The sequence below is a fragment of the Oryctolagus cuniculus genome, chromosome 8 (genome assembly GCF_051225735.1).
Source record: "Oryctolagus cuniculus isolate XC-2025 breed Fujian yellow rabbit chromosome 8, ASM5122573v1, whole genome shotgun sequence".
In the NCBI taxonomy this organism is placed as follows: Eukaryota; Metazoa; Chordata; class Mammalia; order Lagomorpha; family Leporidae; genus Oryctolagus; species Oryctolagus cuniculus.
Genome location: NC_142874.1, coordinates 47406875 through 47420500, shown reverse-complemented (window position 1 = coordinate 47420500; position 13626 = coordinate 47406875). Strand labels below are relative to the sequence as shown.

Here is a 13626-nt window from a genome sequence, read left to right as displayed (position 1 = left end):
GAAGCTCCTGGCTCCTGCCTTCGGGTGGGCACAGCTCCAGCCATTGTGGCCAATTGGGGAGTGAACCAGCGGATGGAAGACCTCTCTCTCTCTCTCTCTCTGCCTCTCCTATCTGTGTGACTCTGACTTTCAAATAAATAATAAATCTTTTTAAAAAATAAAGAAAAGAAAAAGGAGGGGCCGGCACCGTGGCTCACTTGGTTAATTTTCTGCCTGTGGTACTCGCATCCCATATGGGCGCCGGGTTCTGGTCCCGGTTGCCCCTCTTCCATTCCAGCTCTCTGCTGTGGCCCGGGAGTGCAGTGGAGGATGGCCCAAGTGCTTGAGCCCCTGAACCCACATGAGAGACCAGAAAGAAGCACCTGACTCCTGGCTTCAGATCAGCACAGTGCCGGCTATAGCGGCCATTTGGGGAGTGAACCAACGGAAGGAAGACCTTTCTCTCTGTCTCTCTCTCTCACTGTCTGTAACCATACCTGTCAAATAAAAAAATTTTTTTTAAAAATGAAACGTAACAATGGATACCACAGAAATAAAAATCATTAGGAATTACTACAAAGAGCTATATGCCAACAAATTGGGGAACCTTAGAAGAAATGGATACATTCCTAGACACATACAATCTACTAAAAATAGGTCATGAAGACACAGAAGAACTAACCAGAACAATAAGTAAGGCAGAGATTGTATAAGTAATAGAGAACATCCCAATAAAGCAAAGCCCAGGACAGGATGGTTTCACTACTGAATTATGCCAGACATTTAAATAAGAATTAGTTACAATTCTTCTCAGGCTATTCAAAACTATTGAAAGGGAGAGAATCCTCCAAAATCCTTCTGCAATGCCAGCATCACCTTAATTCTAAAACAAGAACAAGATACAACAAAGAAACTTAACTATAAACTGGTATCACATATGAAAAATGGATGCAAAAATTCTTAACAAAATACTAGCTAATTGAATCCAACAACACATCAGAAAAATCACTCACCCGGACTTAAATGGTAGTTAGCCTTGGTATGCAGGGATGGTTCAATATTTGCATATCAATCAATGTGATAAATCAAATTAACAAACTAAAAAATATTGTTATCTCAGTAGATACAGAGAAAACATTTAATAAAATATAACATTCTTTCATGATGAAAACTTTAAGAAAATTGAGTATAGAAGGAACATTCCCCAACACAATCAAGGCAATTTAGGAGAAACCCACAGCTAGCATCCTATTGAATGGGGAAAAGTTGGGAATATTCCCACTAGGATCTGGAACCAGACAAGGATGCCCACCCTCACCATTACTATTCAATATAGTCCTGGAAGTTTTAGCCAGAGCCATTAGGCAAGAAAAAGACATCAAAGGGATACAAATTGGGGAGAGGGAAGTCAAACTATCCCTATTTGCAGATGGCATGCTTCTATATATAGGGGATACAAAAGACTCTACTAAGAGGCTATTGGAACTCATAAGAGAGCTTGATAAAGTGGCAGGATATAAATTCAACACACAAAAATCAACAGCCTTTGTATAATAGACAGTGCCATGGCTGAGAAAGAACTTCTAAGATCAATCCCATTCACAATAGCTGGAAAAAAAATTAAATATCTTGGAATAAATTTGCCAAGGATCTCTAAGAAGAGAATTATAAAATATTAAAAAAGAAATAGAAGAAGACATAATAATGGAAAAATCTTGCATATTCATGGATTGGAATAATCAGTATCATCAAAATGTTCATATTACCAAAAGCAATTTAAAGATTCAATGTGATACCATTCAAATACCAAGGATACATCTCAGATATACAAAAATGTTGCTGAAATTCATATAGAAACAAAGGAGACCCCAGATGGCTAAAGCAATCTTACACAACAAAAAGCCAGAGGCATCACAATGCCAGATTTCAAGATATATTTCAGGGCAGTTTTAATCAAAACAGCCTGGTACTAGCCAAAAAAAAAAAAAAAAAAAAAAGAAGAAGAAGAAGAAGAAGAAGTATAGGCTAATGGAATGGAAAAAAAACTCCAGACGTCAATCCATGCATTTACAACCCACTTATCTTTGACAAAGGAGCTAAAATCAATCCTTGGAACAAGGACAGTCCTTCAGCAAATGGTGCTTGGAAAATTAGATCTCTTCATGTAGGAGTATGTAACAGGACCCCTACCTTACACCTTACACAAAAATCCACTCAAAGTGGATCAAAGACTTAAATCTATGACTCAATATCATCAAATTACTAGAGAACATTGTGGAAACTCTGCAAGACATTGGTGTAGCCAAAGACTTCTTGGAAAAGACCCCAGAAGTACAGGCAATCAAAGCCAAAATTGAGAAATGGGATTACATCAAGCTGAGAAGTTTCTGCATTGTAAAACAAAAACTCAGCAAAGTGAAAGCCAACTGACAGAATGGGAGAATATATTTGTAAACTATGAAACTGACAAAGGATTAATATTTGGAACCTATAAAGAGCTCAAGAAACTCAACAACAATAAAACAAACCATACAGTTAAAAAATGGGCAGAGGAGTTGAACAGGCATTCTGCAAAAAATAAAATTCAAATGGTCAACAAACACATGAAAAAAATGGTCAGGATCACTAGCCATCAGGAAAATGCAAATCAAATCCACAATAAGGGGCCAGTGCTGTAATGCAGTGGGCTAAAACCCTGGTCTGTAGTGCCAGCATTCCATATGCATACTGGTTTGAGTACTGGCTGCTCCATTCCAATCCAACTCTCTGCTATGCCCTGGGAAAGCAGTGGAAGATGGCCCAAGTGCTTTGGCCCCTGCACCTATGTTGGACACATAGAAGAAACCTCAGACTTCTGGCTTTGGATTGGCTTGGCTCCAGCTATTGCAGCCATTTGCGGAGTGAAGCAGCAGATGAAAGGTACCTCTCTCTTTCTCGCTCTCAACTCTCACTCTCTCTGCCTCTCTGTAACTCTGCCTTTCAAATAAATAAATAAACCTTAAAAAAAAAAGACAGTGTGGTTTTACCTCACCCCTCTTAGAATGGCTCTCATACAGAAGTCAACAAATAATAAATGCTGGTTAGCATGTAGGGGAAAAGGTACCCTAATCCACTGCTGGTGGGAATGTAAACTGGTACAGTTGAAGACAGAAATGGAGATACCTCAGAAATCTCAATACAGACCTACCATATGTCCTAGCCATCCCACACCTGAGAATTTACTCAAACACAATGAAATCAGCATATGAAAGTGTGATCTGTACCCCATGTTTATTGCAGCTCAATTCACAATAGCTAAGATATGAATCAACCCAGATGTCCATGAACTGAAGACTGGGAAAGAAATTATGGTGTATATATATTTATATATATATATATATATATATATATATATATATAAATCTATATGTGGTATATATATAGTAATTTATATATATATATATATATATATACACGATGGATACTGCACAGCAGTAAAAAATGAAATCATGTCATTTGCAACAAAATAGCTACAACCTGAAACCATTATACTTAGTGAAATAAGCCAGTCTCAAAAAGACAAATACCATATATTATCACTGATTTGTAGTAACTAATAGAGTACTAAAATTAATCTATAGGGCTGAAACTGACATTTTGTGATTCGATGATTATTTATAGCTCTTGTCTTGACTATTCAGGAACAGTGTTTTTCTTTTCATACCATTTGTTGAACTCTTTTAGTGTAGGGTTAATCTTATGTGTATAAAGTTAACTGAAAACAGATCTTTGTAAAAATTAAGAATGGAATAGGAGGGGGAGGAGGAAGAAGTGTGGGAATGTGGGTGGGAGGAAGAGTGGGGTGGGAAGCATCACTATGTTCCTGAATTTATGCATAGGAAATACATGAAATTTGTATACTTTAAATAAAATTAAAAGAAAAAAGAAAAGAAATTAGTGGCTGTGATTAGCCTGGTGATTAAAATGATGGTTTATATGTCCATGTCCCTCATGGTTCTAGCTCTTTTCTCCAGCTAAAACACTGACCCTGGAAGGCAGCAGTGATACTGAAGAGATTTGGTTCCTGCTAACTACATGGAGACCTAGATTGAGTTCCCGCCTTCTGGCTTCAGTCAGCCCAGTCCATCATTATGGGCATGTGGAGTGTGAACCCATGGATGAGAGCTCTCTCTGTCTCTATCCCTTTCTCTTTCTCTCTGCCTCTCAAACAAATGAACCAAAATTTAAGAAAGGAAAAAAGATACAAATTAAATTAGCCTTTGTTTCTTTACAGCCTACACTTGCTGACTATGGTAACTGATACTCTAACTGATCTGAGTGACAAAATAACACAGTAAACTCATCTGACAATACTGAAAGTAAGATATTCTGAACAAAATCTGTATCTTAGAAATGCACACAAATCTATTCTTCCACATAGGAGAATTTCATAGGTAAACTAGAAATTACTAAGCAGACCAACTCTGTCCCTAGATGATTTGGTTAACCTGTATCTTCATACACATAGCTGGTACTGTAATAATTGCCCCCCAGAAATATTATTTGGATATGTAAATGACTTTATTACTTAGCTACTCAAAGGAATTATGATATGATAGTAAGTAGTATTTTAAATCCCTTTAAAAAAGAATAATGGAGCAGGTGCTGTGGCGTAGCAGGTGAAGCTACTGCCTGAGGTGCCAGCATCGGGTGCTGGTTCGAGTCCCGCCTGCTCCGCTTCTGATCCGGCTCTCTGTGAGGTCCTGGAAAAGCAGTAAAAGATGGCCCAGGTCCTTGAGACTTTGTACCAGAGTGGGAGCCCTGGAGGAAGCTCCTGGCTTCTGGCTTCGGTTGGGTGCTGTTCCGGCCATTGCGGCCATCTGGGGAGTGGACCAATGTATGGAGGACCTCTCTCTCTCTCTCTTGTAACTCTGTTTTCTAAATACATAAATAAGTCTTTGAATAATGCATTCTGATAAACTATGCAGAATTTAAAATCCAAATACAGAAACACTTTCTATATAACTTTCTTTAGTTGTTAAAGACCAGTTAGGTAGTATTAGTGAAACTTTTGAAGACATTTAAACAATGTAAAATCATCAGTGTGAAATACAGAATGTTAATGTAACATTATTTTTAAAAAATGCACCAACAAGGTATGGCAATTATCTGGTCATTTAAAAAAAGTAATAGACCATACAGAAATTCCTTGTGCAAATTCAGATGGTGATGGTACAAAACCCAGAACTCTACCTGTTCAAAGAAAAAAAAAAAAAAAAACACCCTGTGTTAGATTTGGCCATTGCAGTTAACAACTACATTGACTTGTCCTGCTCAAGTATTCATTTAAATTTTATTATGGTGCCAGAGGAATGTTAACTGGGGAGCTCACTTTCAAGGTGACACTTACATGACAACAAGTGTCAGCATTAAGGCCCACATGGTATGGGGTAGGAGGAGAATGGGAGGTAAGGTCAGAGAGTTCAGCAAAGTCCACAGCACGCACAGCTTCAGGCCACATGAGGAGTTCAGATTTCATCCTAAGGGCAATGGGAAGTTCTTGGGGGTTTAATCAAAGGACTGCCACTGAATATTCTCAAAAGATCATTCTGGCAGCTGGATTCAGGTGGCATTACAGTGGATGGGGGAAGAGCAGCAAAGAGATTATTGCAGCAGTCATGGCAGGATTATAGCTGGGAAATGAAGAGAAGTAGATGAAGTTAGGATACATTTTGGCATCATATTTAAGGGGGTATATGGATGGGTTAAAGGGGGCGGGTGTGAAGGGAAGGTAGAACTCACAGCTCCCTTGGTGCTACGTGCTGAATTAGGGGAAGATTATGGGTGGAATATCGGGAAGTGCAGGAGAGCAGCAGGAAAGAGCAAGAGTCCAGCTTAAGGTTATATTAACCTCAACACCTATTACCTATCCAGTATACCCATTAGGGATGCAGTCTGAAATAAAATTTGTTAGGTGATGGAGAAATCAGTGCTACATTTATAAATTCAGAAGTCATCATGTTGGGGCTGGCGCTGTGGCATAGCAAGTAAAGCCACCGCCTGCAGTGCCGGCATCCCATATGGGCCCCAGTTTGAGTCCCGGCAGCTCTAATTCTGATCCAACTCTCTGCTAAGGCCTGGGAAAGCAGCAGAAGATGGCCCAAGTCCTTGGGCTCCTGCACCCATGTGGGAGACCTGGAAGGAGCTCTAGGCTCCTGGCTTTGTATTGGCCATCTCCGGCCATCATTTTGGCCAATTGGGGAGTGAAGACCTCTCTCTCTCTCTCCCTCTCTCTCTCTCTGCCTCTCCTCTCTCTGTGTGTAACTCTGACTTTCAAATAAATAAATAAATCTTAAAAAAAACAAAGAAGTCATCATGTTACTGCTAATGTTTACAGCAATACAACTGGATTCAGGTTGAGAATATAGCTGACATATAGGGCCTTGGACCCGGTCATCAAGTACTTTACCACTCAGAGTTTGAAAAGAGAAATTTAGCCAGCTAAGGAGACAGCAGTGGTGCAGTTTTGAGCAAAACCATAGAGCATCGCATCCTGGAAACAGAAGTGTAGAATTTTTTTTTTTGGCTTAAACAACAATCATTTCTTTCTTTTTTTTAAAACTTTTCCAAAGTACGACTTATGGATTACAATGGCTTCCCCCGCATACCGTCCCTCCCACCCACAACCCTCCCCTCTCCCACTCCCTCTCCCCTTCCATTCACATCAAGATTCATTTTCAATTATCTTAATATACAGAAGATCAGCTTAGTATACATTAAGTAAGGATTTCAACAGTTTGCTCCCACACAGAAACATAAAGTGAAAAATAATAGATGATTTTTTTAAATGATGATGAAATCAGATCAGACCTATTGTCATGTTTAATCCCAGTGAAAGTCAAGTTGGGAATTGATAATTTCTTTTCTTTTCTTTTCTTTTTTTTTTTTTTTTACAGAAGATCAGTTTAGTATGCATTAAGTAAAGATTTCAACAGTTTGCACCCCCATAGAAACACAAAGTGAAATATATTGTTTGAGTACTCGTTATAGCATTAAATCTCAATGTACAGCACATTAAGGACAGAGATCCTACATGAGGAGTAAGTGCACAGTGACTCCTGTTGTTGACTTTACCAATTGACACTCCTGTCTATGGCATCAGTAATCTCCCTATGCTCCAGTCATGAGTTTCCCTCTGAGTTCTCCGACTCTTATCTTGTTTAGACAAGGTCATAGTCAAAGTGGAGGTTCTCTCCTCCCTTCAGAGAAAGGTACCTCCTTCTTTGAAGACCTGTTCAGAAAGTATAGAATTTGCAAGAAGGCAGAGGGCATTCGACTCTGTCAAGTAAGACGAAGGAGAAACATAGCCATTACATGTGGTCAAAGTAGAGGCCATTGGTGGCCACAAACAGAGGCTTCAGTGTCTATTGGGGCTGGAAATCTGTTCAGAGTCAACTGTGGCAAGAGTGGATTGTGAAAATATTGACAGAAAGATTCTGCTTTCTGTGAATGGTAGAGAAAAGTGGCAGAGAAACTGGAGAGGGATAAGCATTAAAGGCATACAATGGAATAGGCAATATCCTGCTGAGACGGCTCCAATGGAAAAGGAGGAAATGAAGATGTAAAAGGAAAACAAAAATCATGGTTAACTGCAGGAGTTAACTGCTTGGAGCAGGTCAGAGGGGATGGAATCCAAAGTAAAGTACAGGGAAAATCCTTAAAGAGAACAGAAACCCTCTACCTACCACAATAGGGGGGGAATCAGAGTGCATGGAATTTACATGTTGGTTGGTACATTTTGAGCTAGATTATAAGGGGTTATTTTGGGGACTAGAAAAAGAGCCTGTACACATTATAGAATATCAGAGTTAAGTGTATATCTGTTATATTACTGAATACATATAAATCTATCATTGTTGTGAAGAAAAAGGAAATACAAAGATTTGAATATATATCATAGATTTTTAAAAAAAGTTTATTTGTTTATTTTCACTTACTGGGAAGGCAGAATGGGAGGGTAAGAGAGAGAGACAGAGACAGAGGGAGAGAGAGAGAGATAAACCTTCCATTCACTGGCTTGCTTCCCAAATGAATGCAACAGGCAAGGCTAGGCCAGGCCAACTTCATCCAAGTCTGTCATGTGGGCAGCAGGGCCCAAGCACTTGAGCCATCATCCACTGCCTATCAGAATTCATTAGTAAGGGCCGGCGCCGTGGTTCAATAGGCTAATCCTCCTCCTTGTGGCGCTGGCACACAGGATTCTAGTCCCAGTCCGGGCACCGGATTCTGTCCCGGTTGCCCCTCTTCTATGGCCCAGGAGTGCAGTGGAGGATGGCCCAAGTGCTTGGGCCCTGCACCTGCATGGGAGACCAGGAGAAGCACCTGGCTCCTGGCTTTGGATCAGCACAGTGCGCCGGCCGCAGCGCGCAGGCCGCGGCGGCCATTGGAGGGTGAACCAATGGCAAAAGGAAGACCTTTCTCTCTGTCTCTCTCTCTCTCTCACTGTCCACTCTGCCTGTCCAAAAAAAAAAAAAAAAAAAAAAAAAAAAAAAAGAATTCATTAGTAGGGAGCTAGATTGGAAGCAGAGGTGCGGGAACTGGAGTCAGCACTCCAATTAGGGATGTAGGCATCGCAAGCAGTGGTTTAACCCACTGTGCTACAAAATCTGTCCATATATCCTTGGTCTTCCTTTAGCCTGATGGAAAATTTGATTCTTCCATTTCTACCCGTTTTATCCTTCCATGCTGAAGATTTATAATACTATAATACTACTAGACAGGGAGCCAAACTCAAAACCTTGTTAAGTGTCACCCTACCATCATAGCCATCATTGGCCTTTAGGTTGCATCCCACAGTAGAAGCAGCACTCATTCACTCCTCATGTGTCTCCTGTTCATAGGTCTTATTGTCTCAAATAGACATTAAGGTTCCAGGATATGGTCAAGTACTTTACAATAAAATATCATTGTCTCTCTCACTGTGAAAAACTTAGCAATAGATATAAAGTAAGTACTTAGTAAATATTTGTTGACTAATGTATCTGTTTAGAGATGAATGACTAATAAAGAATATTATGCAGCAATTGCTTTGCTAACAGAATATTCATAATTCTTCACAGCATCTGCTCGACATTGCTGGGAGATGCTCAAGTCATTCATCAATTTTCCTTTTCTTTATATTGTGCAATTAATTTGTGTGCATGAGCTCTAGAATGTATATCAATCAAAGGATAATAGTGTGCTGTGCTCAAGCTATCTTCATACCAATGATTTGCATGCACTAGCTTACTGAAAGGGCTTTCATTGAAGATAGTACTCAAGGGCAGGAAGCCCCAAAGGGAATATAATAGGAAGGACAGGAAATGACCAGTGCTTACTGTTTTCTGTAGCATGAAGATGAATTTGAAATCAATGAGGTAATATCCTTGGTATTATTATTAAGAGAAAATGTAACGCTGTAGCCTCTTTTGTAGTCTTAGATAAAATTTTTCTTCAGTCTGCACTGTAAGCTTATGTATTAATAAATTTTAGGAATATGGATGTCAGTCTGTTGAATTATATAAAACAAGTTTAATTCCCAATTAGTTTAATTCCTAATGTAATTTATAAGACAATTAAAGTATTTGGATATAATTATTTTTAAATCAGAATGTAAATATCACAAATACATTTTTAGCTTTAGGCGCAATTGTGCAATCATACAATACTGGCCATTAGTTTTATCCAACAGGTTACCATGGAGAGATAATGAATTAACAATCAGTATAGCATTTAACGGAACATCCCAGATACAACACATGGCAGTTTAAAGAGCTCTCAGAAAGTGAGTGATTACATTCCTGTAAAATTTTTTCATTCTATGAAATGCCTATAGAAAGAATGAACTACTTTGTTTTCCCACACTATATGCAATTTGAAAAAGATAGTATCTGATAAAATGAAGTATATCCAGAGACTTAGAATATATGAAACTTTTAGGATATATGAAACTTGTGCCAAAAAATCAATAGGAACACTTCTTCTGTATAATTCCACAGCCCTGGACAATACTAATAAAATATTTTAAAAACATTTTCTGCATAAAGTATTTTAATTGAAACATTTTACAAACTCCATAAGATGCATGTGCATCTATTGTATTTCCATTTTTAACACACATCTCAAGATCCGATGGTAACAGAATCACTCAGTTTTTAAGTAAGAAACATCAAACCTGTTTAACTTTCATTGCTGGTTGCTAGTGACTTGTCAGTATTCTATAAGGATTCTTATAGTCCTTTTATTGAGTCCATAAATTATGTTCTAACTAGTAGTAAAAATCACAAAGTTTACAATGTTTGTTTAAAAAATAAAGGCATACACTTTAGAATTATTTTTAAATTAACCAATGAATAGTGATCCTTTTCGTGGGTTCTCAGGAGGGAAGGAAGAAGATATATTAATCAAGATTTGTTTTGTTTTTTAATCATCAGGGGAAAACATGTGTGAATATTTCTCTTAAAGCTTTTTTTCTTCCCTATTGAAGCAATACATCTTAAAATGAAGGTTAATAAGCAATTAATGGCACAGCCACAACTAAATATTGCAAATGTGATAGTATAATATCTTGGTAAATATGAGAATTTTGAGAGCCACAAAATTAAAGACATTGAAATGTGTAAGATCAATAGACATGACTTATCACTATTTAATATGAACTTTAATTTTTAAATGGCACATTGCAATGAAAAAATGTATTGCACAGTAAAATTCGAATTTCAATAAAGAAGCAAGACAAAAGAAACAAACTTTATATTAAAGCACCTTTAAGAGGTTATACTTACGCAGCAACCTCCTCTTTTGACAATCCTTTGAAATTCACCTCCAGATAATGATCTATGTCATCTTTCTCTTTGATCAATTGAGACCTAAATGAAATGGAAAGAAATAATAAAGCACTGCCTTATCAAGTTGAAAAGATACCAAATATATAAAATGCCACCAGGAGAACAGAAATATCAGACTATAATGCTATATATAATAAATGTTCTGCAACAGCTATGGTTAGGTTGCTGATTGATAGTTTCCAAATTTTTATTTCTTGAATGGAAAAAGATAGGGAAGAATATTAAATTCAGAATGTAAATAAATACAACATGAACACACTGAAATAATCCAATGTAAACTGAGTGTCATCCTCAGAGCTTAGGGAGTCTTCGTTTTAGTCACATTGTTTCACGATATAACTTTCCAGTTGCAAGAAGTTACATTTGTTTGGCACAGAATCTTGAACCAGAAACTCCTCTTTGATACAAATGTGTAAACTGTATTTATTCCAAACTTATTTTGCTCTGAAAATGCCTTCTGGATAGTTTTTTAAAAAAACACACATAAGATCTCTAATTACTATAAAGGTTTGGTGTGCAAAATGATTTTAAGAAGACTTTTTTGAGAACTGTATTATACTTGTAGGACATTCATTCTTCATACCTTTGCATCTTAAAAAAATTAAAATGTTAACAAGTTCCCATAACCATTGGGATAGAGGACCAAACAAATATCTGTATTTATTCAGAAGCTATTAAATAATATTAATATAAATGTTGCCTTAAATGGTTATGATAAAAATAATTTTCTTAATAAAAATGGATGCAAGAAAAAGTTTTCTTTAAATTCTATCTGATTGTAGGGATGTGAGACTGGGTTATATTTTTGCTCGTCTTGAAGAGAAAATGCAAATCTGATCATTAAATAAGACAGGAAGAACAGGCTTTTTTCAGACTTCGCACATATTTCACAGCATTCAAAAGTAAAAGATCAAATATCAAAACATTTATACACAAATTATGCATACATTGAAATATTTCTCAGCTACAGAAAAAAGAAAATTTTGATTTGCTATCCTAAAAGAACTTCTATGATAGTTCAGCTGAGTATATTTATTTTGGGCCTGGGCCTTTGCTTTTTCCAAAAAAATACTAAAAATGAGCTATGAGAGGAACAAGTCTCATAATACTTTGATCATTTTGCCTTACAGGAATTGAATGGTATGCATATAAAGGAAATAAACTTACATTTGGAAATTATTTATATTGATGAAGAATCCCTATATTACTAAAGGTCAATGAAAGTACATGTGGCCACTTCAAAGTAGCCCAACTCTGTTAACATTCACAATTGTGATAAAATACATCCAATTCTCTGCCATGCACTTTCTCAGTGACAACTCCTAGAGTTTAGCAGCCATCTACAGGTAGCAGCAGTTTATGGATGTATTTCCAGGCCCCCTGCATCAGTTCATGAGCTAAACTGTGCCTGCCATCTACCCTAGGAATCAGGCTGCACCCTCCTTCCACGAAACAGCAGTCAGCACTCAGGAGGGATCTCATGGACATGCATTTCATTCCTAATGCTTCTGCTTTGTCTCCTGCACATACTTACAAAAGGAAAATTACCTCAAAACTCTTTAAGAACTGTGACACACTTGCAATAGGAAATAAAATGATCAAATTAACACTGGTTGGACAGCTAAATTCAGTCATTATCATATTTGAATAAGGTTCATCAATCCTTTTGAGAGAGCAAATCTGAATATCTGAAAAGATGCAACTATTTTTCTGTTTACTTTATTTTCTGAAGGGCACTACTACAGGACATTTCTTCTGTGTGGGAGGACAAAATGAAAGCCAGAGGCACATACCTGGGAATGGTTCCACGGGAGCATGGCAGCTTCTGTTTGGCTAAGGTCACAAGCTTTGGGTGTGTCACGGGCAGTGGAGGCAGGGTGGTCATTTTGGACTATAAAAAAAAAATAATAAATATGGAGGAAGAGTATTCTAAAGAATAAATCTTCAAAGAATCCTTTAAGATATTCTTAGCACCCACAGCCTGTCATCTGTGTGTGCAGACCTAGAGCTCTCTTCCTTGGGAACGATATTTAGCAAGTGGATTCTGCGGGTTGTTTCCCTCATTATTTTCTTCTGGCTGCCTTTTGACCAGTTTACTACTTGTCTGCATTTCCACCACAAACAAAATGGATTAAGGAGAATAATCTGGTTGAAAGCATTGCTGATTCAGACAATCAGCAGCATTGTGAGAGTTTTGTTAAGGGGGATGGTTGCAATTACAGTGAAGAATTTTAGGTTGGCTATGGATTTCCAATTTTTATGCTTTTTTTTTTCTTGTTATAGTCAAGAATTGAAAATTGCTCACACTTTGCTGTTTTCCTAAAACCTTATCACTCACAAATAAAGACCTTCCCTTAGATACGATAGATGCTAAGAATGTTTTTCAACAAGATAGCTGCCCTGAGAAAGCACACAGATTTACTAGTTTAATGAAGCACTTCACAATTCAGTGGTTTTAAACAGTTCTTTGAAATAGCTGTATCTCTCACAGTGTACACAGCTTGGGACTTTGGACAGGGACAGCTTCTCTCTTGTCCATGACGACTGGGGTCTCTCCTGGGAAGACTCAGAAACTGGGGTAACCCAGGGGTGGAGGACAGTACATATCTTTAAGAGTCTTGACTCCTGTATCTGGTGGTCTGGTGGTTGGTGCTAAATATTAGCTAGAGCTTTAACAGAGCTTCCTCACAGCATGGCAACCTTGGATTTCTTCTTGGGAGATCAAGGCACAGAGATGAGGATCCCAAAGAAAATCCAGTCGGAAACTGCATCCCCTTTCGGG

The 13626-nt window shown here is 37.8% G+C and overlaps 1 protein-coding gene across 2 annotated transcripts in view; it reads right to left on the bottom strand.

Moving 5' to 3' along the window:
- TTC29 (tetratricopeptide repeat domain 29) overlaps positions 1–13626 on the bottom strand; it is a 262204-nt gene that overhangs the window by 242839 nt on the left and 5739 nt on the right. For both annotated transcript variants that reach the window (XM_008267377.5, XM_089302401.1), the window contains exons 2-3: positions 12638–12735; positions 10782–10865 (exon numbers count right to left, since the gene is read on the bottom strand). In XM_008267377.5, the coding sequence (XP_008265599.2) occupies positions 10782–10865; positions 12638–12729 (176 nt within the window). In that variant the 5' untranslated portion in view covers positions 12730–12735. The remainder of the gene's footprint in view (positions 1–10781; positions 10866–12637; positions 12736–13626) is intronic.